We start from the raw sequence: 27829 nt of genomic DNA, 5'->3' as shown, positions 1-27829 counted from the left end.
TTGTTAGAAATGGATGATTAATGGATGAACGTGCCATTGTGTATAACTCGCTGTGCACCAGGAGACCCAGATTGAAATTGATTTGTGGTTTACTATTCGCCTAGGTGATCCCAGGCTTAAGGGATCATATCCTGCTTGCGCACCAAAACCACTAAACAGCGGCCCAAATTTTGATGGTAAATAGTGTGCACTTGCAAGCAACTCTTCCCAGGTCCATGTAGTACACCTGAATGATCATGTGGACGGTCACAGGCCCTCTGAGTAGTTTTCTGCAATGCACATTTTTTAAATGAAGAATTGTTTTTTGGCACTGAGCTCTTCCAACTCTTCTGGATTATGTAGTGGGTGACTGCAACAGGTATTGGTGAAACAGCCTTTGTTGCAGCAATAGTTTATTTTCAGTGTTAAACAGGAAAACCATAGGCGTCAGACGTGCAGAACAGCGGCGTTTGAAAGCAGAATTGGGAATACCTATGGAACAGGTGACACCTCCCTCCCACTTGTCCACTTATGGAGGAAGCCGCACGGCAGTGGTTGTGACCTGACCTCTGGTCACGCCGCACGGCTCCCCCTGTGCGTCCGAGACTCCCTCCTGCTGCCTGGAGCCCACAGCTGGTGTGCCTCTGGGACTGGTATTCTTGTAAATTGTTTGTGGCATTATTTTTGTTTGGTTTATTGTGCTGTTCTCTGTTGTTCTTCCCCGGATTCTCTTGGCATCTCCTTGCGCCCCTTGACCCCCCACCCGCCCCACGCTTCCCGCCGCTGCTCCCCTGCGGCCCCGCCCGCTTTTGCCTTCTATAACCCTTCTCTCACCCATTGGACGCCCCGCTCCCGCCTCCCAGCTGCTCCTCCCTCCCACTTGTCCTCTTATGAAGGAAGCCGCGCGGCAGTGGTTGTGACCTGACCTCTGGTCACCCCACACGCCGCACGGCTCCCTCTGTACGTCCGTGACTCCCTCCTGCTGCCTGGAGCCCACCGCTGGTGTGCCTCTGGGACTGGTATTCTTGTAAATTGTTTGTGGCATTATTTTTGTTTGGTTCATTGTGCTGATCTCTGTTGTTCTTTTACCCTGATTGCCTTGGCATCCCCTTGCGCCCCTTGACCGCCCCTCCCCACGCTTCCCGCCGTTGCTCCCCTGCGGCCCCGCCCGCTTTTGCCTTCTGTAACCCTTCCCTCGCCCATTGGCCGCCCCGCTCCCGCCTCCCGGCTGCTCCTCCCTCCCACTTAGCCTCTTATGGAGGAAGCCACGCGGAAGCGAAGCGGACGCGCGCCCGTCCACGTCCGGACCGCGCCCAGCGCCAGAACCCCTGGCCCCCGCCGCACCCAAAGCACCCGACTGAGATACGACTCCGCCGCCCTCAACGCACTCCACACCGGACGAACAACCGCCTGCTACCGAGCCACCCCGAAGCGAACCCATGGACCCTTCGCCTGTCAAGCCTGCAAATACACATGCCTCCAAACCTGCAGACCACCCACCGGACCTCGCAACAACAACAACCACCTCAAGTGCATCCTCCTCAACACACGCTCCGTCCACAAGCACGCCGTCGAACTGTGGGACCTCCTGTACACAACAGCGCCAGACGTCTCCTTCCTCACGGAAACCTGGATGAACGCTTCCTCTGCCCCAGACATCGCCATAGCCGTCCCGGATGGCTACAAGATCACTCGGAAGGACCGCGTCAACCAAACTGGAGGAGGAATCGCCATTGTCTACAGGAACACCATTAACATCACGACCATCACCGAAGACACACTCTCCGCCGCCGAACACCTACACTTCCAGATTCGCACCGACCCCAAGACCACCCTTAGAGGAACGCTCATCTACAGACCCCCGGGCCCCCGCACACATTTCAACGTAACCATCGCCGACTTCATCAGCCCGCACGCCCTAGCCTCACCAGAATACATCCTCCTCGGGGACCTGAACTTCCACCTGGAAAAAAACAGCGACAACAACACCACCACCCTGCTCGACAACCTCGGACTCAAGCAACTGGTGAACACCCCCACCCACATCGCTGGCCACACACTCGACCCCATCTTCTCCGCCAGCAACCACGTCTCCTTCAGCCACTCCTCCGGACTACACTGGACCGACCACAGATGCATCCACTTCACCTTCAAAAAGAACACTTCCCACCATCGCACGCAACAAATTCCCCGCAGATGCTGGAGCAAAATCACCACAGACCAGCTCCTCTCATTGCTGAGCCAGAACCCACCAGCCAACACCGCTGACACCAACAACGCAGCCCACAACCTCACACAGTGGATTACCAACTGCGCCGACAACCTCGCACCACTAAAGAACCCCCCAGGCGTGACCAACAACAGGAAAACGTCATGGTACACAGACGCTCTCAAAGAATCAAAGAAATCCTGCCGAACCTTAGAAAAAACCTGGCGCCACGAACGAACTACAGAAAACATGACAGCCCTCAAGATCGCCACCCGCAAACACCACCAGCTGATCCGCACCACCGAAAGGACATCATTGAAAGAGCGACTAGACAACAACACCCACAACAGCAAGGAACTCTTCAACATCGTCAAAGAGCTCTCCAACCCCAGCGCCATCAACAACGACATCATACCGTCACAAGAACTCTGCAACTCCCTCGCCACGTTCTTCCACCGAAAGATCGCAGATATACACGACCGCTTCGGACCCCAGACTCCGCCTCCAATCACCGAACCAGCGACCCCCACCACCACCCTCAGTGCCTGGACCCCCATCAGCTCTGAAGACACCACCAACGTCAGGAACTCCATCCACTCCGGCTCCCCCTCGGACCACGGCCCCATCACATCTTCAACAAAGCAGACACCATCATCGCACCCCATCTCCGGAACGTCATAAATATCTAGTTCGTGTCAGCCACCTTCCCCGAGAGCTGGAAGCACGCAGAAATCAACGCCCTTCTGAAGAAACCCACAGCGGACCCCAAAGACCTCAAGAACTTCCGCCCCATCTCTCTTCTTCCCTTCCCGGCCAAAGTCATCGAGAAAACCGTCAATAAACAGCTGACTGCTTTCCTTGAGGCAAACAACTCGCTCGACCCATCCCAGTCCGGATTTCGAGCCAACCACAGAACCGAAACTGCCCTCATCGCAGTCACCGACGATATCAGGACCCTGATGGACAACAGAGAAACAGCCGCCCTCATCCTCCTGGACCTCTCGGCAGCCTTCGATACCGTATGCCATCGCACCCTAATAACCTGCCTCTTCACCACTGGGATCCAAGGAAAGGCCCTGGACTGGATCACCTCATTCCTCTCCAACAGAACCAAGAGAGTCCGCCTCCCTCACTTCCGCTCAGAAGCCACCGAGATCATCTGTGGCGTACCCCAAGGATCCTCGCTCAGCCCAACCCTCTTCAATATCTACATGAGCCCCCTCGCCGCCATCGCACGCAAACACAACATCAACATCATCTCCTACGCCGACGACACCCAGCTGATACTCTCCCTCACCAAAGACCCAGCCACCGCCAAAACCAACCTACAGGAAGGAATGAAAGACGTCGCAGAATGGATGAAGCTCAGCCGCCTGAAGCTGAACTCAGACAAGACGGAGGTCCTCATCCTCGGACAATCCCCTTCCGCCTGGGACGACTCCTGGTGGCCCTCAGCACTGGGCTCCGCGCCGACACCCTCGGACCACGCACGTAACCTGGGATTCATCCTGGACTCCTCCCTCACGATGACCAAGCAAGTCAACGCCATCTCGTCATCGTGCTTCAACACCCTACGCAAGTTCCCGAAAGATCTTCCGGTGGATCCCCACCGAAACCAGAAAGACGGTCACCCAGGCCCTCGTCACAAGCCGACTGGACTACGGAAATGCCTTATACGCCGGAACCACCGCCAAACTTCAGAAACGACTACAACGCATACAGAACGCCTCCGCATGACTCATCCTCGACATCCCTCGCCACAGCCACATATCCACCCACCTGAGAAACCTGCACTGGCTCCCCGTCAACAAGAGGATCACATTCAGGCTCCTCACCCACGCACACAAAGCACTCCACGACATGGGCCCCGAATACCTCAACAGCCGCCTCTCGTTCTACACCCCCACCCGCCAGCTCCGCTCCGCCAGCCTCGCCCTCGCCACCGTCCCACGGATTCGCAGAACCACCACCGGAGGAAGATCGTTCTCCTACCTGGTGGCCAAATCATGGAACTCCCTCCCCGCACACCTACGAACGACCCAGGACCACCTCACCACAGGACCTTCAGGAAACACCTCAAGACCTGGCTTTTCGAGCAGTAGTAGCACCCTCTCCCCCCCCACCCCCCGCCTCCCCTCCTTTCAGCGCCTTGAGACCCTCACGGGTGAGTAGCGCGCTCTATAAATGTTTTGATTGATTGAATGATTGAAGAACTTCACTACCTGATGAGAATTCACTATAAGGCGCATTTTGGGGTGAACATGAAATAGATTATATACTGTTTGTTCAAAAAATGTTAACACTAGATCCTGATCCTAACGAAATAAAGAGCCACTGCTATGTGACAAAGGAAGAGCTCCAGGAGCTATTTGAAAAAGCAAAACATGTTGAAGTCCAGATCACTCCATGGTTCAAGTTAATTGCTTAAAAAGTCTTTAGCTGTGGTGGGACAATTTGAATCCTTTCGAGGACCATGATGTAACCGGCTGTAACAAGTGCTTTTCTTACCACAGAGATGTTAGAGTTAGTTGGAAGGCCCGGTGGCTGTCTGTTTGCAACTATCCCAGTATCTGCATTGCCTGCATGGATTTACCGAAGTGGTAACCCGTTTGAATTGGTTATTGACATCTAACGTGTCAGAAGAAGAAACGTATGTTTTAAGATATTGATTGAAATATACATTCTAAAGTCAGGGCTATGAACTTTATGCTGGGAAGCAATAGAGGGCTAAAGCGTTTATAGTAGAAGTTCTAATTTCAACAGACCCATTCGCCTTCTCCTGCAAATTGTATTTGGATAAGTGTCGGTGGCTAAAATTTAATTGGTTGTAGCCCCCACCATGCCAGAACACAGGATTGTATCTTTGGGAATTATTTGCACTGCAATTGTTAGATTTAGATCCTACTGATTGGTGTCTAAACTATTAAACAAAGTCATCACTCAAAAAAAATATATATATATGTTTTTGGGTACTCGTGCGTTGCTTCTATTGTCATCTGAGCTGGTATTTTCTTCTCTTTCAGTTGGATGGCATGGAGCCTTCAGCACATCTTCAGAGTGCCGACGAGGAAGTTGTTTCTGCTGCCTGCCGACTTGTGTGCGAGTGGGCCCAGAAAGTTTTAAGCCAGCAGTTTGATTCTGTTTTGGAATTAGGCCGATACCTTGTGAAAAGCCATTACATTGGTACAAAATCGATGGCAGCACTTACGGTGATGTCTGGGGTTTCAGGAGGTAATCCTTCGTTATTAGTCAGCTAAGCTACGGCTGGTGTATATGCCATTTCCTATATGTTATTCATGTTTCTTTCTCCAATTTAAGAGTTGTTTGTGTTTAAAACAAAAAAGTTAGTGTTACTTTGAAAGAAACTATTTGATGAGCCCTGCCCCTATGTGTAATGTTTATTAAGTAAGCCGTGTTATTTTACCCTGATCATGTGCACATACTCTTGACAAGAAACGCACTTCAGTGTCAAGGCAGGTGTCCCAAGGCTCTTTAAATTTCATATTGTATACCTTTTATATATTTTTTAGTCATCCTTGCGCTTCTAAATTCGGTTTTCTGGTTGCTTGTTTTTGGCTAATCCTTTACTTGTACAACGTCTCTTCTGTGGGCATGAAATATCAGACCTAACTGTAGAAATCTCGAGGATGGTTGATCCCACTGGCAACTGGCATTCACTCTCCTGGTAGTATCTGCAGCTTAAATTACATGTGTTTTAGAACTTTCCAAATAGTTTAATAAAAAAGACAATTTGCGCCCCTTTTAGATTACACGCGGCATTAACCCTACTTCCCTGCTCTAACGGAGCCTTATTATTCCCTATATGTGTCCAGAAGAATCACTCACTAGTGGCAATCATGAGTACATGCTTTCTTGAATGATTTGATTTGCAACAGCTCAGGAATTGCTGACTCAGTCGTTTTGCATCCTTAATGTCCGAACATGAATTCAAGTTCTCTTTGGTTCTGTGTTGGAGGGTGTTGCTATTCATTTGCTTCAGAAACAGTCCTACAGACACAGACGTCACATCTCAGGCTGTTTTCAGATTAGCTGCTTTCTGAAGAAGGATTGAAGCTCCACAAACTTTTTAACAGCCAAATTGTCCAGTGCGCTTTCCAAGGCCAAACATGATCGCCAATGTTAACAGGTTTGTTCTGCTTTGTGCCACAAAGAGAATTTGAGGAAGTTGACCAGCAGTGATCTAGGTCTGGTGCTCACTTCACATGACGTAAATGGATAATTGCATGCATTACTTTATTAGACTATCATACCGCTGAGTCCTATAACACTTTTTTAAAAGAGCCCATCTCTGCATTGCATCCTTCCTCAGATGCATCAGACAGAAAGTACATCTACCTACCAGCACAGGCTGAGAATTAGTTATGCCGACTGTGATCTTTTCTCTTGTAGTTTGTTGCTAATGAAAAGGTGATACTTTCTATTGCAGAGGATTCAGCAGTGTGCCCAGCCCATTCTGGGCAAGATTCCCAAGTTACTGAGTTTAATCTGATCTTTTGGCTTATTGATCTTTATATAGTGTTATGTACATTAGTAGGGAAGACCACCCTGGGTACCACTAGAACATATACTCTATGAAATTGTCACAGTATTACCTAACCCCTGGGTTGAGGGACAGTGCACTTGCGAGTTTATCAAATGTTTGATTGTTGTAGCAGTTTGTGTTGCAGGCATTTGGGATGCATTGGAAGCATTTTCCTATATTACTCAGTTCTCTCAGTGTAATTGTCAATTGTGCTCAAGTCCTAGTCAACTCCTAATACACACCCATAGTATTCAGTTGTAGATTGATGCCTCGTGCTTTGATTAAACAATAGATATCATCTGCATCTTAATACATTTTCAGAAGCCCCACTGATTACCCAGCTGCCCAGGCTAAACTCCTATTTCTCTCTTGGCTTCCTGCATGATACCATCTATTTTGCCTGTTTCAATCTTGCTGTCTCAGCTTCTTGTGCCTTGAGATTTAAAGAAATAAAATCAATATTGCTTTGAAGACTTACTATTATCCGTCTTGATTCGCTACTTTTCAGTTTCTCACAACATCATTGAGCTTTCATATCTAGTAAGGAGCCATGCCGGTTATTGTATTGTATTGTATTGTATGGCATTTTTGTAGAGCGCGTGGTTACCAGAAGGCATCCCAGCGCTAAGATAGAGTGAGACTCAGAGGGGGGGGGCATGAAAGGGAAGGGGGGGAATCATTTGGGAAAGAGGAGAATCATTTGGGAAAGAGGAGAGTTTTCAGAGATTTCCGAAAGCGGAGGCGACCGGGTTCCGCGCGAAGTTGCAATGGGAGAGAATTCCAATGTGAAGCCGCGTTGACCGAGAAGCGGCGGCCTCCGGTGCGAGCTTTCTTGATTCTAGGCACTGTGGCCAGGAACCCATTGTCAGAACGCAGGGGTCTATTGGGTTTATAGGGGGTGACCAGGTTTCTCATAATCGGGGGTCCTTTACCTTGGAGGATTTTGTGGGCAATGCACAGGGATTTAAAAATAATCCTCTCTCGTACGGGGAGCCAATGGAGTGCTTTGAGAGCAGGTTTAGCTGATGACCTGAGGGGGATACCCATTAAAAGCCTGGCAGCGGCATTTTGGGTTTGTTGAAGCTTGTTGATTGTAGCTTCCGAGGCTCCCAAGAAGATTGCGTTGCTGAAGTCTAGTCTAGAAAGAACTAGACCTTGTATCAAAAGCCTCCTAGAATGCTGCGGGAGGAGGGGAAGGATTTTGCGGGCGGAACGGAGTAGGCCGAAGCAGGTACTTGCTGTCTTTTTCGCATGAGTCTTAAGCGAAAGGTCCTGCTCAAGCCAAATCCCCAGGCTTTTGATTTTCCTTTTTCGGAGTGGGTGGGTCCCCTAGACAGGCCGGCCAGATGGAAGAGGGCAGAAAGGCCGACTTGTGGCCTAACATCATGATTTCTGTTTTTTCTCCGTTAAGCTTGAGTGAGGAGTCACACATCCAGGCATGGATCTTAGTCAAGCATTGATGGAAATTGTCAGGGCATTGGCTAAGCTGTGACAGTGAGACGACCAGTTGGGTATCATCGGCATAGCTTATTATTTTGATCCCGAAAGGGGCGACCACCTCCTCCAGGGGGGCCATATACACTTTAAACAATGTGGGGCTCAAATATGAGCCCTGCGGCACACCAAACTGGAGGGGGATTAAGGCAGATTGTGAATTGCCTTCCCAGACTTGGAAGGTGCGATTCGAAAGAAAGGACGATAGCCAGGTCAGAGCAGACCCTGGTATTCCGACTTCGTCCAGGCGGTGGATCAAGATACTGTGGTTCACCGTATCGAAGGCTGCACTCAGGTCCAGGAGGATCACTGCCACTGATCCTCCTGAATCCAGAATGCGCCTAGCCTCCTCGATGACAGAGAGGAGAGCGGTGTCGGTGCCTTGGCCTGGGCGGAATCCGGTTTGGGAAAATGCGCAACCGATCATTGGACTCCAAAAAGTGGGAGAGTTGGTGATTCACCACTTTTTCTGTGATCTTACTGATCCCTGGGAGAAGGGAGATCGGTCTGAAGTTGGCAAGCTCTAGAGGGTCGAGATGAGGTTTTTTAAGAAGGGCCTTGACAATGGCCCCTTTCCAACTGGGAGGCCCAGTGCACTGAGAAAGAGAAAGATTGATGAGCTCAGTTGCCGGGGTGGAAATGGAGGCAGCTATCTGTTTTAAGAAACGCATCATGACAGGGTCACTGGGAGAACCACTTTTGATGCTGGATAAGATTTTGAGGAAATCCTCCTCAGAGATTAAATTAAAGGTGTTCAACTGAGGGGTTGTGTCCGGGGGCGAGATCTCATAGTGTGAGGGGCTCTCCATTTGGGGTAGGGTGGAAATGATATTTTTTATTTTCTGATCAAAGTAAGTGGCTAGTTCATTGCATTTAGCGCCTGAGGGATCTTGGGGTAGCGGGGAATCAGGGATCTTCAGGAGTTCTTTCATAATCATGTAGGTCTCTCTCGTTGAATTAGAGGCATTTTTGATTCTGTGATCATAAAATGTTGTTTTGGCATTTCTGAGGGCGACTTTATACGCTCTGATCGAGTCGCGATAGGTGTCTTTGTTGGCCGTGTCCCAGTTTCTTCTCCAGATACGCTCAAGCCTCTTACAGCCTTGCCTAAAGGTTCTGAGCTCAGGAGTGTACCAGGGAGCGGAGCCAGTTCTGGCCTGCTTTTCCCTCAGGATTTTTTTGGGTAGGACTAAGTCCAGTGAATTAGAGAGCCAGTTTTTAAAATTAATATCGGCCACAACGGGGTCCAAAGCGGGGGGTGGGAGGGAACAGTCTAGGATGGCAGTCCACTTTTCCACTGAAAGTTTCGACCACATTCTATCGTGAGTGGAGGTACTGAGCGTATGAACAGTTTTGCGCTCGACCTGCAAAGTGAAAGTCAGGAGAAAATGGTCTGTCCAGGGGAGGGGAGACGGGGGGCTGGTTTGAAGTGACCCAATATTAGAGAGTATCGGATCTAGAAGGTGACCTTTGTTGTGTGTGGCTCCTGTATTCCTGAGATAAATCTCATAAGATGATAGATCAAGTAGCAAGTCAGAGGCTGCTTTGTCAGAGGGTTCGTTGAAGTGGAGATTCAGATCACCTAAGATGATGAAGTTAGGCGCGGAGGAGGCTAAAACGGTAACCGTATCTAGGAGAGAGCTGGTAAAAAGACCAGAGTGCCCAGGGGGACGGTATACTAAAAGGCCTGTAAAGGAGGTAGTAGGGGAAAGCTGGAAATGGAAGTGACAAATTTCGGAATCCGCGATTCCGCCGTCCTTCATCCTGCAAGTTAAGTGGTTTTTATATAGAATAGCTAGTCCACCTCCTTTGCCCGAGGTTCTGATCTGTGAGTGGATAAGGTATCCTGTAGGGAGGGTGCTAACAATGTCGGCCTCAGAGTTGGCAGATAGCCACGTTTCTGTGAGAAACAGAATATCCAGGTCATGATCCTGAAGCAAAAAGTTAAGCTCAAGCGAATGTTTCGGGAGGGACCTACAATTCAATGAAGCCATACGTAGGTCCGTAATGGCTTGGGTGGTAATGCGTTGAACCCGACGGGTCTGTGCTGCACAGGTCGCAGCACGTGAATATGTGCTCAGATTTATGCATATGATGACAATGTTTATTCTTGCGGGGTCTCAGGGCAAGAAGCTCACTTCGGGAGTAGAGAATGGAGCGATCAGTGAGATCGGGCATAGGTTCGCGCACTGAGCCCGGCAGAGCCCGGACGGGCCCAGACGGGCTTGCCTCCGGCGCGCCTCTGGCGTGCCATCGGCGCGCCCGCTGCGCGGATGGAAAGCGGTATCCATTTTATCGTTCTCTGGCCCCAAATCGGCCTTAGCACTAGCGCGCTATCCTATCCCTCACCCAAGATGGCGGCCGCTGTCTGCGCCTGGGGACGAGGTGAGTGAGAACCTGCTGGGCCCGTAAATCGGCCAAGAAAGGACGGCAGGAGTCCCAAAAGGGAATGAATCCTTAGGTAAGTGCAGTCAGGGGAACGTTTTCTAGTGCCCTAAGAAATTAGAGTAAGAAGTTACAAAAACGGCGATTTTTAAAAGTTGCCGATTTAACAGTTCAAAAGTGCATTAATAAAACAATTCAGTATCTATCTCCCGGCTTCCGCCTCAGGAGTGATCTCTATCAATGAGCAGCAATGTGAGAAACCACTGCAGGATGTTAGTCATTCTTGCACATCATAAAAAATGTAAACAATCTGAAAGAGACACGTTAGTGATAGATTCCTTACCTTAGAATATCCCCAGGTGGCAGACTGGATCCGGAAAGTTTTTGCTCAGCAGTACCCCTGCGCGTTGGTAGGTGGCGTCCTGCGGCTCCACTTCCGTCACTGGTGTCGTCAGCGCCGAGATGACTTCACTGAGGGTACTTAGGCGCCACCCATGCGCGCTGACGTCAGTTCTTTCCTTTTCCGCTCCAGAAAGCGCAGATCCGGATTGAGCACGTGCCTTAGTCACTTTTTGACTACTTTTTTGAGACTTTTGTCTCCCCTTTTTTCTCCCTGTGCACGTAGGGATGCCCGGCTTCAAGTCTTGCGGGTCGTGCCACCATAACATGTCGATGGCGGACCCTCACGATGTGTGCCTCTACTGCCTGGAGACCGACCACGACTCTCGGGACTGACAAGACTGTTCCATAGCCCGAAGGCCTTGCAGGAGCGGGGCTGAAAATTGCTGGAGGTCCGGCATTCCTCTCACCGCCGCTCCGGGTCTAGGGGCCGTTCCCGGGATCGCTCGCGGGACCGGAGCAGTCGCTCCTAGGGCTCCAAGTCTTCGCCTTCGGATTCCGGTAAGTGACGCCATAAAAAGAAGCCGAAGAAACGTGTTCGCTCTCCGACGTCCGCTGTTCGCGAGGCGGACAAGGGGGACAGGGGCTCCGCCCCTGCGGCTCCTCTTGAGCCGGGGAGTTCTGCGGTCTACCCGCTATACCCGGGTCCGTCGGCGACTCCCAAACAGATGCAAGAGTTTCTTGCTGCCATGGACTGCCTTTTTAGGCCCGGGCTCCCGCCGGTGCGCCTTCGGGCCCCGCGGTCCCGTGTCCTGATCCTGCTGGCCCGGCGGCTCTGCCACCAGCTCCAGCGCCACAGGATCTTATGCCGCTGGCTCCGGCGACACTAGGTCCAGCGCCGCCCTCGGATCCACCCCAGGCTCCGCACTGGGTGCCGTTTATCCCACCTGGTCCTGCTTCCCGGACCGTTTTGTTCCGGCCTAGGACCCAAATTGGGATCCGGCTGTTTTTCGGCACCGTTCGTCTCTTTTCCGGCTCCAGCTCTACTACCGCAACCAGCCCCGCCACCGCCCTCCTGCACGCCAGAGGTGGACGACGACTGGGACGGGTCCGTGGACCCCCTTGCCCAGCAATGGGACTCCGAGCAAGAATGGGTGGATGACCTGGAAGTCGCGGGCAAACTAGTTTCTTCTGACCCGGGGTTTGGCTCTCCCCGCCTACTATGGAGGAGGGTGCTTCCTACACCGTGGTGCTGCGGAGGCTCTTAATCTCGACCTCCCTACGGTAGCCCTCAAGACCAACCTCTTTACGGAGGTGCTCCAGACGGCGTCTGCATCGTCGGAGCCGCTGCTCCCGTTCAATGAGGCCGTTACCGAGCTCCTTTTGGGCACTTGGTTGCGGCCGGCCAAGGGGCGCCAGTGGATAAAAATGTCTCCGTCGCCCGGCTACTGGTGATCCCGCCTTCCTGACCACTCACCCTACGCCGGAGAGCCTGGTCATTCAGGCTTTGACGTCGCAGAGTGCCTTTCCCACAGCTCCGCCAGATAAGAACTCTAAACGGCTGGACAAGTTTGGCAAGAGGTTGTTCTCCTCGGCCAGCTTAGGGCTGCGGTCGGTTAACACCGCCTGCTTGTTGGGTCATTACTCCCAAGCCATGTGGGATTCTGTGGCTCAGATCTTGCCTCCATGTTCTGAGGAGGTCCAGGCTGTCTTTTCCCAAGCGATTGCTGAATGTAAGGATGCGGCTAAGTTTGCCATCAGGTGTGGTTTGGACACCGCTGATTCGTTGGGCAGGGCAATTTCCACGACTGTGGCATTGCGGCGCCACGCCTGGTTGCGTTCAACTGGGTTCTCACCCGATGTCCAGGGCTCGCTCATAGACATGCCCTTCGATGGCTCCCGCCTCTTTGGCGATTAGGCAGACAGTGCATTGGAGCGCTTAAAGGACTCACGGGCCATGGCCAAGTCCTTGGGTCTTTCTACAAAGAACCCTGCCACTCCTGGGTTTCGTTCCTTTCGTAGCCAGGGCCGAGGCACCCAGGCGCGCGCCACCGGCTAGCCTGTGCAGAACCAGCCTTGCCGCAGCCGTGGCTTCCGCAGGTGCGGGTCTGGAAACCAGCGTGCGGGTCAGTCCACCTCTACCCCCGCTGCTTCCGCCTCTAAGCCGTCCTAATCCGAGTTTCAGGGAGCACCCCACGCCGGTGGGTGGCAGGGTCCGCCCCCACCTCTACCACTGGCGAGAAATTACATCGGACAAATGGGTGCTGCAGATAATATGCCAGGGTTACTCCCTTCCCTTTCAGTCCTCCCCTTCAGCCTTGCCACCTCGGTGCCACCGCTTGTCGAGGGATTTTTTGGCTCTTCTCCGTCAGGAAGTCACGGCCCTTCTTGTCAAGGGGGCCATCGAACGCTTTCCCGGTCCGGAAGTAGGGAGTGGTTGTTATTCCCACTACTTTCAGGTCCCCAAGAAGGACAAGGGGGGCCTGTGCCCCATCTTGGACCTCCTGGACGTCAATCGCTTCATCTGTAAGGAGAAGTTCAAGATGCTGACTCTGGTCCTGGCTGCCCTGGACCCCAGAGACTGGATGGTAGCGTTGGACTTGAAGGACGCTTATTTTCACATTCCTGTCCTGCCGGCCCACCGGCGCTACCTGCGGTTCACGGTAGTACAGGAGCATTTTCAGTTTGCCGTGCTCCCCTCCGGTCTTACCAGTGCCCCTCGGGTGTTCACGAATGTGATGGCGGTGGTCGCGGCTCATCTGCGCAGGTCAGGGGTGTCAGTCTTCCCCTACCTCGACAACTGGCTGTTGAAGGTGGGCTCGCCCCAGCAGTCGTCAGCCACCGCCAGACTACGGCATTCGCTGAGGTTCTTCGTCAACATGCCAAAGTCGCACCTGAGTCCCTCTCAGTAGCTCCCCTTCATCGGAGCGGTTCTGGATTCTATGCTGTTTTGGGTTTATCCTCCCGAGCAGCGAGTCTGGGATATTCAGGCTATGATGCCGATCTTTCAACCTCTATCCCAGGTTTCGGTCAGGATGACCCTCCGGCTTCTGGGCCTGATGGCCTCCTGCATCCTGCTGGTGCCACATGCCAGATGGCATGTGCGCGCACTGCAGTGGGACCTGAAGTTCCAGTGGGCACAGCATCAGGGTGGCCTGTCCAATTTTGTCCAGATCTCGGAGGGCACTACTCACCAACTGCAGTGGTGGCTCACAAATCGCGACTGGGTCAATGGCAGATCCCTCTCCCTTCCCCAACCGGAGCACGCAGCGGTGACGGACACGTCCCTCCTGGGATGGGGGGGCCTCTTGAGAGAGGCGGGGATCAGAGGCCTCTGGTCTCCGGCGGAGTCCCAGCTCCATATCAACCTCCTGGAGCTGTGGGCGATCTGACTTACACTGAAGTTATTCCGTCCCTCTGTCTGGGGAAGTGTAGTGCAGGTGTTCACGGACAACGCAATGTGGTATTGCAACAAGCAGGGCGGGGTGGGGTCCTAGACCCTTTGTCAAGAGGCTCTACGCCTCTGGACATGGCTGGAACATCAAGGCATCACCTTGGTGGTTCAACACTTGGCTGATTCCTTGAATGCCAAGGCAGACAAACTCATCCGCCGGTGCATGATGGATCACGAATGGCGCCTGCAGTTGGACGTGGCCCAAGGTCTCTTTCTGCAGTGGGGAGGGCCTTGGTTAGATCTGTTCGCCAACGAAGAGAACGCGCAATGTCATCAGTTCCGCGCATTGGAATTTCCAAGGCGGCACTCGCTCTGAGACTCTTTTCGTTGAGAGTGGAGTTGCGGTCTGTTGTACGCCTTTCCGCCTATTCCACTTCTGCCCAGAGTGCTGAAGAAGATCAGGTGTAACCGGGCTCAAGGCATTCTTGTGGCTCCGGACTGATCTCAAAGAGTATGGTATCCCCAGCTACTCAGTATGAGCGTCGATCCCCCGATCCGTCTGCCTCTTCGGGAGGATCTTCTGTTGCAGCAGAAGGGGATGGTCCTCCACCCAAACCTGTCCAGCCTTCACCTCCATGCATGAGGATTGAGCGGCGACAGTTGACATCTTTCTATCTTCCTCCCGAAGTCTGTGATGTCATTCTGGGATCCAGGCGTCCCTCCACCAAAACGGTATAAGCCTGCCGGTGGAACAGGTTTGTGGCATGGTGCACAGCAAAGCCTGTGGATCCCCTTTCAGCCCCTCTTTCTGAGGTCCTTCTGTTCCTTCTATCTTTGGCCCAGCAGGGCTCTGCTCTGGGCACTATCAAAGGTTATCTTTCGGCCATCTCCGCCTTTCTACGGCTTCCAGATCAGCCTTCTCTTTTTAAGTCCCCGGTTGTTAACCGTTTCCTTAAAGGCATTACACACACACACACACACACGTTTCCTCCCATGCCTTTTCATAATACCTCAGTGGGACTTGAATCTTGTTTTGACTTTTTTTGATGTGTGCTCCCTTTGAGCCCCTTCATAACTGTCCCTTACGTCTTCTCACTTTAAAGACGGTTTTCCTGGTAGCTATCACCTCTGCCAGAAGAGTGAGTGAGCTCCAGGCTCTTTTTTCCAAACCTCCTTTCAATTCATCCGGACAAGGTGGTTTTAAGGACCCGTCCTTCTTTCTTGCCAAAGGTCATCAGGCCCTTCCACATCGGGCAGACCATCACTTTGCCTAACCTTCTTTCCGCCTCCGCATCCTTCCAGGGAAGAGGAGAGACTACACCATCTGAACCTAAAACGTGCGCTCGCATTCTATCTGCAGCGTACACAGCAGTTCCGGGTGGATGATCAGCTCTTTGTTGGCTACGTGGGCACCCAAAAAGGTCGGGCCGTGCACAAACGGACCATCTCCCAGTGGGTCGTTCTGTGCATCGAAGCATGTTGCACCTTGGCAAAGAAGGAGCCTCCTGTGGAGCTGTATGCCCATTCGACCAGGGCAACTGCAGCCTCTACTGCCTTGGGACGCGGCTTGCAGGACATTTGTCAGGCAGCTACGTGGGCCTCGCTGCACACGTTTACCAAGCACTACTGCCTTGACAGTCCGGTCCGGAGAGACTGCTTCTTTGGCCGTTCTGTGCTCCCTGACTTTCTGGTGAATCTTGTTCGCAGAACCACCACCGGGGTTGGTATTGCTGGGGTATCTATTCTAAGGTAAGGAATCTATCACTAACTTGTTTCTTTCAGTTGCACAAGTTACTACTTGTGTACCGATATATCTGTAAGAGACATTAGTTAGTGATAGATTCCTTACCGCCCCACCCGTGCTCCCCGTTCTGCGACCTGATTACTAGGGTTAAGGTCATCCCCTTTTAGGGCCCTAGTTTTATGCACAAATGGTCAGTATCTTGCATGGCTCTGCGTTTCTGGCACGGATAGTCGTGTACAGAACTGATGTCGGAGCGCATGGGTGGTGCCTAAGTACCTTCGGTGACGTCATCTCGATGTTGATGACACCAGTGACGGATGCAGAACCGCAGGACGCCACATACCGACGCCTAGGGGTACTGCTAAGCAAAACTTTCCGGATCCAATCTGACGCCTGGGGTTATTCTGAGGTAAGGAATCTATCACTAACTAATGTCTCTTACAGATATAGCATTACACAAGTAGTAACTTGTGCTTTAAGTACTGGAATGATGTTCCATTTCGTTTGAAGATGGTTGACATTTCAACTTTATTTGGAATAACAGCCTATTAAATATTTGTAACAAGATACCTATAAAGAGACTATAATATTAGCAGTTACACATTCAAATTTGATCAAATAAAATTATTAGATTTCCCCAAAAAATAACACACAAAAAAGAAACATCTGCAATGCACTTTCTGATTCTTCTGTAAAGCCATGATGTTTTAGTACTTTCCAGTGTGTTGAGTGCTTTGTTTTATTCTCTAGAACTCAAGAGAGATAACATTTAAAAAATCATTTAATCCATTATAGTGTAGCACTCAATACAATATATTGTAACCTTGGCAAAGGTTTGTGTATTACTAAGCCGAACCTAAGATTAGCACCACAAAAGAATGAACAGGCTCTGCAGTTTAAATTGTCTGGTATGAGACTGGACACCCGAATCCTCTACAAAAGGATCATCTGTAGATGGTTTAGTGGCAGCAATTTCCTCGTTGAGGTGTTAGTTAATGATATTGGTGTCTGACTAGGTGAGGTCAGAGGGCTTTACCAATTTGTGATCCATCTTCGGTCAGTAATATTCCCACTTGGTGATCTTAAGGCAGCACAATCTTATTTCACCTTTTATTTCTATAATTGTATCCATTTTTATTATTCTGGAAACTATTTAAACCACTACTCACACAGAAAAGGAGGAGTGAGGGTAATGGACCCCCCTACTCCGGACCCCCAAGAAACACTTTAATACACCAAAAGGAGTAGGGATTGGTAAAAATATCTCTAAATGTGGTGGCACGTGCTGTGTGTCCTAATACTGCCCTCACTCACACAGTTGTGTGACATGCTTCTTCATAGGGCCGCTTCAAAACACCCCCGTGCAGCCAACACCTAGGGTGGAGCTGTAGGGTAGGGGAAGACAAAACACAACACATAAGAGAAACAATTAATGTCTAAAGTGACTGGAATCACCAGTAGTGAAAGTGCAGTGTAAGTTAAAACTAGCTCGGAAGTATCGCTGCGCATACAATTTATTCCTGGACCGTCACCAGGATTAAAAACGTGAAGGATGGTGATTTATTGGGAGATGTTATGGGCTCCTAACAGCCAATTCGTCAGCAGTAGAAAGCATGTTCCAAGACATCACGTTTCCCACCAATGCAACATCACCCAACTCCCTCAAGTCGGTAATTCTCCCATCAGTCGCCTCAGATCGTGTTGTGTAGTTACTATATAACCTATATAGGATCTGCACGTTTAGACAACATGCACTGCAGGATTGGTGTCAGACTAATTCTAGACACCCCCACCGGGTTTGTTGGCCTGTGTACCAACTAGCTCACAGTAGCAATAGAAACTCCTCCTCTTACCAAGGAGAGAATAGTTCTTGCCAGCTTTCGAACATGACAACCCTGGTCCATCAGGACCGTGGAAACCGTGTACTACTTTTCGCTCAGTCACTCGTGCTCACTTAGTCTCAGAGTGTTACACAGAATAAACAGAAGGGATGTTTTCCAATAAGTAGTTATTGAACAGTCGTTATTCTAGTGTAAAATAGGTGCGCTGAAACAATCATTAGACAGATAAAGATATAAATGATTAGAAGCACTAAGAAAGTAAATACCCAAAGGTCTCCCCTGGGATTCTACCTAGCTGTGCCACTAGTCGGACCTAGGATGAAATCTGGAACAAACTTTATACAAAGATATGGGAGATGGTAGTCCTGCTGAGTTTCCAAGAATCGTCATGCATAATGTAGGAGGCCTTTACCAGGGAGAATCCCGCATTCTGTGCTCAGCGTCGTATCTAGGTAAAAGGTCAGTCCCTAAGAACCATTATGTATGTAATGTAGGGTAGAATATAGGTAAAGGGTTAGGATGTTGCATGAGCCTATATTGGGGTACCCATATGTAACATAACAATCATAGTCTGTTTCTGCGGGCAGCCCATTGCTTGCTAAAGAAGCTGTTTTATTTTGGCGCACCTATCCTCCCCTCGGTGCCACTCAACAGTGGCCACCCCCACCATAATCCTTTCACATCTTGGACTGCCCAAGTCTTCTGATAGGCCCAATAGGCACTCTTCTGGAGTAAGTTCCAAATGTCTATCTATCCAGGACCTGTGAAAAAAAATCTCTCCACCTCTTTCAAGAAGCCAGTTATCATAGGGCAACTCCACACTATGTGGAAAAAATCTGCATCAGTTTGGGTGCACCGGAAACAGCTTGGTTGGGGAATTATCCCTCCATACCGTAGGCACTTGGGTGTGAGATATGAGATATGGAGCTAATGAAGCTGGATCAGTCTCATCCTGGAGAAAATAACCATCTCGCGGTACAGGTGTCCTGACAGTCAATGTAGTCCAGAGGGCCCCACCCAGGTCTCCCACTTTCTTTAAGCATCTGAAAGTCGTCGAGGGCATGAGCGACCAATCTACCATACATGCAGGATATTGCTCCTTTGCTAAGGCGGCCCATAAGAATGTTGACCTCCAGCTGGCTGTACTCTGGTATGTCAGTGGAGTTATCTAGATCACAGGAGTGGCATTGTAAATATTGATAAGATTGAGTGTGAGCTAGAGAACTGTTGTTGCTGGTATTGAAAGGAACAGAGGTGCCTATTTTGCCAAGCATCATGGAGAGTCGTTGGACCTAGTCTAACCCAGGTCTGAGACCCAGCCAGGTAGGCTGTCTGCTTAAGCGACGTCTTCTCCCACAGTGGAGTGGTTTGTGTAAATGTTTTGTCCCATCCTATGAATCGTAAGGCGGCCCTCACACCCTGACAACCACAGTCGTCAGTTCTGGGAGGTGATGGGAAATAGAGTTCCTGTAGAGCAATCCCATGAGGGCATCCAGCCCCAGAAATGAGAGTTCCAGGCGGTATGCCGGATCGTCCAAACTGTCTGTCAACTAATCGTTAATCACTGTCAGCGGTGACACCCACTAGTAGAATTTACCGTCTGCCTTGCCCAAGCACCCATTGTAGACCGACTGTCTGCATCTCGATGTTGCAATGAGAGGCTGTTGACCAGCCGATATGAAATTATAAATTAAGGCGTGTAAGTTTAAAAACCACTGATTCGGGATACTGATCAGTAAGTGTTGAGAATATACAAAAACCTAGGCAGGGCCATCATTTTGAATAGAGTGATTATCCCTAGCACATTTAGGGGGAAGCGGTCCCACCTCTGAAAGACCTGCTTCATCCTGACAGTTAACAGTGTGATGTTGAGGTTCCACATGAGATCTAAATCTTAGTAATGTTAAAACCCAGATATTGAAAGCTCAGTTTCTGAACTGAAATGGAAGATTGCTAATTAATGGTGCTTTGGGCCCCATGAATGGAAACCAGGAGTGACTTTTTCGGGTTTAGTTTAAGGCCGGATGCTGACTCATATTAGGACAGTAATTCCAGGATATGGGGACCTGAAATATGTGTGTGTCAACTGACTTTATCGGCAAAGAAGGCGATCCTGGCCTTCTCCCGACACAACCCCCACCATCCCTGGACCTGGCACCCTAATTCCATAAAATATGATTTATTAAAATTGGGTGAAAAATCCAATATATTCATGAAGGCGACAAACCCATCGATTAACACATGCAATACCCTGGGTGTTCGTGCAATAAGTACTGCATCGTCCGCATATAGCAGGGCTGGTACTGGTCTGAAGCCTTCTCCCGGGGTATCTGCATGCAATGAAATCAGATGGAATTCTAACCCATTTATATACAATGTAAATAAGACTGGGCGGGGATGCACCCTTGACGCACTTCACTTGAGCATCTAAAATTGTCAGTTAGTCCCCCCTCCTGTGTATAACGAACTACAGCTGATGTATTGGTGTATAAGGACAGTGGTACATTTATAATAACACACTCTACCCCTATATCCTCTAGTAGAACCCAGTGTTTACTGCGGTTTACTATGTCAAACACCGCGGTAAGATCTATACATCCCTAATAAATAGGACCTGCTTTGCAGATTGTGCATTTTGAGATCAATGGGTAAAGATTCAGCCATTGACCAACCGTTGATTTGCCTGTTCTGAAACCATTTTGGACATCCTAGATGATTCCATTCCTCTCCACCCAATCGGATAAACTATTTAATAAAACCCTCCCCATAACCTTGACTTTAAAGTCTAACAGGGATATGGGACGGTAGCATTGTGGGTCATCCCGGTCAACCTTCTTAAAGATGGGAACAATAATAGCGAAAGACCACGACTAAGGCATGTCTGTCAGTGCTGCTGCATTTAAAACCTGGGTCGGAACTGAATCCCAGACATCTACATTGTTCCTTAGCAGGTCAGGTGGGATCCCATCCGGGCCAGGAGCATTGTTCCTTGACAGTCCCTCGATGGCTAATATAACCTCATCCATTACTGTCTTGTTCTCCTTCTTTATGATTATAAACTATCTGAAAGTGTGCCTTCCATTGATCCTGAGTTGTATGATGAGCCAATCTTGGTTTATCTGGGTCTGAAAAACAAGGACTGTTAATAAGAATGGGCATTGAGACAACATACCAATTGCAACATTGCACAGGTAATTTATATGATCACCTGTCCTTGTCAATTGAGATACATTGGCATGACCTGCAGAAAGGTCAAAACTCGGATAGGAGAACATCAGAGCAATAGAAGATGCAAAAAAATCACCACAGGCATGAGTCATCATATTTTATCCATGCAACATACAACCAATGATTTGGAATTAGTGATCTTAGAAACCTTGGACAACATAACAAGCTATGCAGAACTTGTTGCGTTATCAAAAGAGCAAATATGGGTATACCGTCTTAAAACTTTTGATAAGGGATTAAATGACACTATCCCTTGGCTAGCATTCAACTAACTACATTAAAACGCACATTATCAAATCATATAACGCATAGTGGCTCATAGTGCTTCTAACCTGGCCTTTGTTACGCTTCTTAGCACAAAATCACACTAAGCTAACAAAGGCAATTATTAGCTCATCATGAAAACACTACCATCTTACAATGATTAACAACTTTAATTCTCCTCTCGTACCAAGAACTACATTGTTTTACAGATCAGTCAGAGTCTGTAATTTACAACATGTATTCACTCTGTTTTAGCAGTAAACATGATTACTTTGCTATAGTAGCCATTACACTACCTCTGAATGCCTCATGGCAAAAGCAAGCCCTCTAAAGTCGAGCTCAAGTTCGACTACACCCAATGGCAGTCTTTTTTTCCATGTTTTCATTTTTTCTATCTATTCCATTTTAATAAAAATACAATCCTTCTTAAGCTATTATAGGAAATTAAATTTCAAATATGTACACCTCTACAATAACTATTCACTGGTCACTTAATTTAAGTACTATTCAGCCATAGAGGCTAAACGGCCATAGCCTCATGAACGCCCCACATCGTTGTGAGATACTTGGACCAAAATACGCTGACCACGAACTTACGCGCAACCTATCATACACCTACTACGTACAAGAGTGATCCCGATGATCTAATTAGAAGAATACTAAACAAAAAAAGCTCAGAGCAGCTGCCTTCTCGCATTTTGGAACATATCTGAGACATGGAAACAACTTATGTGCAGCGGCCGGTCCGGTGAGTAAAATAGGAGCCGCTAACCCTCCCAACTTCTTCTAAACACTCAACCGAGTCTCTAAGCCATTCCTCACTTTTCCATTTGGTTCTATTGATCTTTAGAACATGCATAATAATGCACTGAGAGCTCTCCATGTCCATGGGTTTATATCAATTCCCTTAACAGGTACACCCTTTTTTGATGTTTTTTTTTCATCTAAACCTCACATAACATTTTGAAGCAAACAATGTGCTCACCTTAAGCATGACGATATCTGCATATTTAAAACTGCACAAAAGAGAGCAGTTACTTTACCCATTGCATCAACTACTTTATATCTTATAAATAAGGAGCTCTAGCATAAAATGGAGTCAAATTATTAAATAAAAAATTCACAAGCAGAACACAAAAACAATTCTTTTTTATACTTTAAGGTCGCACTGGGTGTAAAAGGGGTCACCATATGGGGGCAACTTCATGAGGGCGTTATATGCCAGGCCCGGCCGATTTTCCCTCGTCGGACCGTCGGCTCACGCTGTGCAGGTGTGGCACGCAGCGACTAGACATCTTAAGTGGGACGGAAAGCTCACCCTTGCTACCCCATTATGGAACTCGGAGAGACTGGGCAGCCTGTGGAAAACAAAGGGATTCGACACGTGGGATCTCATTGGGATCTCCCAGATCAAAGATATCTTGGAAAAGGATGCAGTTCTTACCTTCAGTGCCCTCCAAGAACAGTACCATCTACAGGAAAGTGAGCTTTACCGATGCCTTCTAGTTAGACACGCCCTGCTTACGCATATTCGCAGAGGTGCCATGCTCCTGGACGCCTCCCCCCTGGAAGATCGAGTGTTAGATGGATACCTCCCGGAAAAGAACATTTTGTTAAAATACAAAAAGCTTATTAACAACATGGGAGACCCACTGGCAGCCATTAGAACACAATGGGGCGCTGACGGCTTGGAATTGGACGATGAGGATTGGAGGGAAGCAGTCTCTTCCCTAAAGGTAGTGGCTATTCAAATGAGACTCAGGCTGGTCCAACTGAAGATTCTCTATAGGTCATATGTCACGGGACCCCGGATGGCACACATGGGTCGAGCGGAGAGTGCGGAGTGCCGGAGGGGGTGCGGAGAGCTTGGAAAATTCATGCATATTTTGTGGCATTGTGTGGATGTGCAGGAACTTTGGGTCAAAATTCATAGGAAGATGCGAGAGGTGTAGGGGAAGGAGATCGCACTGGAGGCTCGAAGGTGTGTCTTAAAGGCATGGGAGCCTACGGATTTGAGTGCATATGAGAGGCAATGAGTGACCCTGGTGTGTATGGTTGCCAAGTGAAACATTGCTCAGTTATGGGGCGCCAGCCAGCCGCCCCAGATCGGGAGGTGGATGGAAGACCTAGACTGGTGTATGTTCAGGGAAAGATCGGTCTACGTCGCATGGGGCTGTCCTGCGAAGTGGGGGAAGATCTGGGGAACCTGGAATAGTTAGCGAGGGAATATCTGTGCTCCTCCAGTTGTTCTGGTCGAAGCAGTAAACACTAGTCCCCAAGATCCCTAAAAATGATTCTGTATGTATTATTTTGTAATACAGTGTTGTTCATTTGACAAATGTAGAAGCGATATATGTCACCTGATGCTTTTTCTATTTGGTTTTGTTAATAAAAAGATTTTTTTTTTTTTAATTTAAAAAAGGGGCTCACCATAAATGTCACAGTCACAAATGTTATGAGTCTTTGTCTTCTTTCGTTATTCCCTTTTAGCTATAGGTCTAAGGTTGAATTTGTAACTGTATCGTATACAGGACATAGTGTGCTCCAAGAAACAAAATGGGTGAGTGATCATACTCGCCCACACTTACACACAACACTAAGTACCCTAAAATGTAGGCCTTCAACAACAGTGGTCCTGATGAAAGCCACGAGACCCGTAGGGGCATAAATTGGCAGAAAGATTTCGACCTAATTACCAGGTGTTGTGAACTAATAATTTGCCCATATCAACACCGAACAGTTTTTATCCTTATTCAGTTTTTTATGACAATGCCTAGTATTGGACAAAAGATAATTTTAAACACATCCCACTGTCGTTACACAGGCAGGCTCCCTCCTGGTGGAGGATGTAGTATCACTTGGAGAGCAGGACACTAACGTGATGAAGACCCGATGATGATGCTATACACCAGATCATGCAAGCAGAGATAAACATACACTCCAGGTCGTGACAGCATGGTTGAAGGTCTCAAGAACACTTTTTTCAGAGACTCTGGTATCAAGACATATGTGGTTCATTCCACTCCTTTATGATTTTTTGACTAAATTTACAGTAAACTGAATGAACCTCTGTTTCTTCCTCCCTGTCTTGATTGAACGTTACAAGTTTTCACCTGTTACAAAATTTCAGTGTTATTATAATGACAACAGCATCTTTGATTGATGCATATTTCCATCCATTGACAGCACAATACATACTCTTTTTAGGTAGATCAAACGCTCTCTCTGTTCAATGTATTGTTACTTAGAATAAGGTTCGTTCCAAAGAATAATTTGAAGTTAACTTTGTGAGTAAATGCCTTTGACCAACAAAATAAAAGGTCTATAATTAGATGAGGTGTCGTGTTGAATTTGAAAACACATTAGAAGGTGGAGCAACCACTTCTTGGTGTAAATGCCAAAAAGGAGTCGGGAAAAGAAGAGAGTGGCCAAGAGGAACTCAAGGGGACAATCACGGGAAAAATGGTCCGTCGTCCAGTTTAAGAACCTTGAGATACCACAGCTTGAACTATTTTAATTAGAATGCCTCCTGGCTTCTGTTTTTGGGCTGAGTTTCTAATCTTAAATTGTCCAGAACAGAGTTTACTGTACCATTGCCAAGGGTGTCCATAATCTGTTGGTCAGTGGAAGGAGTACACATTTCAGACGTTTTGATTATTCCTGTCTACACAGTTGGTTAGGAAAGGATAGTCTTAGTATAATGACAGGTGACACGAATTTAAACAATAAACTTGTGTCTCTACAAATAGAACCGTTAACTTAATAATTTGTTTTTCTGAGGAGTGAATACATCTATTTCTCATATCACAGATACATCTTATATAGCCTGGATAGTGATGCAGAAGTTCGATTTAATGGCTTTGTGCATTCATTCACTAACCCATTCTTATTTCACAAGAGACTACTAAAAGAGTAGCTTGACAAGCATTGTCATTTTTGGTAGATTGAGAGAAAATAGTAGTTGTGACAGCAGGAGCTGCTAGTCTAATAAAGATAAGACAGTTGTAACAACCACAGTCCCAAATGACCGTCACCACACACTCGTCCTATACTGTTTGGTTGGGGAGAAGCGGCACAAATGCAAAGTATTTCCTCAAAAAAAATAAAGACAAACATTAAGCCAGTTCACATACACGTGACAAATGGTGTTCATGTAACTTAATAGCTCCTGATGAACATGATGGTTGTATCACAACAAGCTGTATGACCATAAAGCATTACATTATCAAGCAAGGGTAAACAAGATATTTCCAGTTGTTCAGAGAATCACAACACAATTGGTATCCGAGACTCGTTTAAGATGTTACTCTGATAGCGGAGCATGTTTGCAACTGATGCAATGTCGACGACATATTGTAATAAATACCAGTGCACATCCCTTCTAGTTACTTTTATCCAATAGGCATCCAGCCACGACAATCCAATATTTCCAATCTCCTTGCCGTCCACAAATGTACATGCACAATGTTCATTCGTATTCAATATTCTTTATTATTGATTCCTTTCTTGCCACACCGTCACAGCCGACGCGCGTTTCGCCCTCCGCGGGCTTTTTCAAGGCAAAATATTGTATGGTGAGCAGTATGTATTCGTAAGAGTCAATAATTATTGCAGAACCTGTTGAACATTAGTCCTTTAAGCCTTTTATTTTGTGCACTAAGGAATTGTCAGTATAATTTCTATGTAGATGATCCATTCATGTGTCGATAATCAAGTTACTGTACGCTATCTGGAGCCTTGATAAGTTCCATCGCCATAGCGCGTTCGTTTGGCGTTCGCAAGGTGTCCTCCTTCCGCGTTCGCCTTCCCAGGAACGGGAAGGAGATTGGAAATATTGAATTGTCGTGGCTGGATGCCTATTGGATAAAAGTAACTAGAAGGGATGTGCTGGTATTTTTTCATAAATTGCATATGATACTCTGCCTCACCGTGAGTGGGTAGGATATCGTGGATTGGTGCTATAAGGTGGATAAGCACGATACCGGATTAGCACTCCTATAAAGTGTATCAAACCTACATTGTACAAACTTTTGACAAGGGAAATACCTATCTATGATGTGCTGATCGTATAAAGCAAATTCACCATTTGTTCTTTGTTGCCACGACATATTGTAATAAGGTTCAAAACATTGACCAGTGGCCAGCAATCCTTCCAAATTTGTTAAAGAATGATGTTCACCCAGATATCTGACTAATTATAAAAAGGTAATTTTGCAAATGCCACAATTATACCTTTGTAGAACCTACAACAATGGTTAGAAAAGACATGCACGGTTAATTGGTCAGCACAAACATTTTGCATGTGCTTTCATCCTGTACCATTGATCGGGTGGCTGTGATGGTGGCGTAGAATTCTATTCAAACTTGGTAAGCCAGTAACTCCTGTTTGGGCCGTGCAGACGTAGAATTCCTATTACAAATGTTATGTTTTAATGATGCATGCATTAAAATATCCTGTGGGAATGTCATCTGTCTCAGTTTAGTTGCCTGTCTCCCTAAGTCTTGGTTTGACCATTTAGTTTTTTTCACATGAACTCTTCCCTGTTAAGGAGATCACCGACAAGGGCATGTTCTTCATGCAAATGTAAACATATATTTGTCAGCATTCACAGCGTACAGAAGAAATTAGAAGGGATTTCTTCTTAAGATGCCCTTAATACTGGATTTCAAAAGAGATTACCAGGGATATCCTTTTTCCTAATTAGCAGCTTAGCATAATTCAGGGACACTTTTTTTAACCTATGTGTGACAGTAAAGAAGCGATGTGTTGGCAGAAACATTTCTACTATTTCACAAGATAAAATCAGTGAGTAAAACTAGACCAAGCATTATACAGTGTAAAGAAAATTGGATGTTTTTGTAATACTTAAATAGCTTTTAAAGGGAAACCAAGCATCACGACTGGAATAGCAAATTAGTGTAGTGCTAAAGGCATTCTTGGGTAGAGAGAAGGCAGTTACAGGGATATTCTTTGAAAACATTATTTTATACAACATCTGCAGAGTCACACATCTACAAAACACTTGTGTTGATTCAGATTAAAAATAAAGCACTGAAGGTAAACTGCAGTTAGTGTGTTGCAAATGCTACAACCTCATCCTTTCTTGCGCAATGTTTCGGGTGAGGAAGAGGATACGATCTGAAATCCTGTGATCTTTATGTTAATGTACAGGTTATCCATGTGACAAGAGAAATCAATTTCATCTTTATTCGATCAAGTTAGAAATGATCATAAAAGCACCTATAAATACATCATAAAATTATTACAAAACTCTATCTTTAAAATTGCAAATATTTCATCACAATTCTAGAATAAAGACGAAGATATATAAAGGTGTTAAAAAATCATTCCATATGCTAAATCTAAGTACTTCCTCATACAGGCCCATAGGAATGACGCAACTGAATG

At 47.7% G+C, this 27829-nt stretch overlaps 1 protein-coding gene across 4 annotated transcripts in view; it reads left to right on the top strand.

The window, feature by feature from the left end:
- The window catches only part of RFX7 (regulatory factor X7), a 511194-nt gene that overhangs the window by 430004 nt on the left and 53361 nt on the right, over window positions 1–27829 (top strand). For all 4 annotated transcript variants that reach the window (XM_078684878.1, XM_078684877.1, XM_078684876.1 and 1 more), the window contains exon 7: window positions 5212–5419. In XM_078684878.1, coding sequence (XP_078541004.1) covers window positions 5212–5419 — 208 coding nt within the window. The remainder of the gene's footprint in view (window positions 1–5211; window positions 5420–27829) is intronic.

Source organism: Lissotriton helveticus, chromosome 3_2 (genome assembly GCF_964261635.1).
Source record: "Lissotriton helveticus chromosome 3_2, aLisHel1.1, whole genome shotgun sequence".
In the NCBI taxonomy this organism is placed as follows: Eukaryota; Metazoa; Chordata; class Amphibia; order Caudata; family Salamandridae; genus Lissotriton; species Lissotriton helveticus.
Note: the sequence above shows the minus strand (reverse complement) of the source record. Positions and strands in the feature narration are given on the sequence as shown.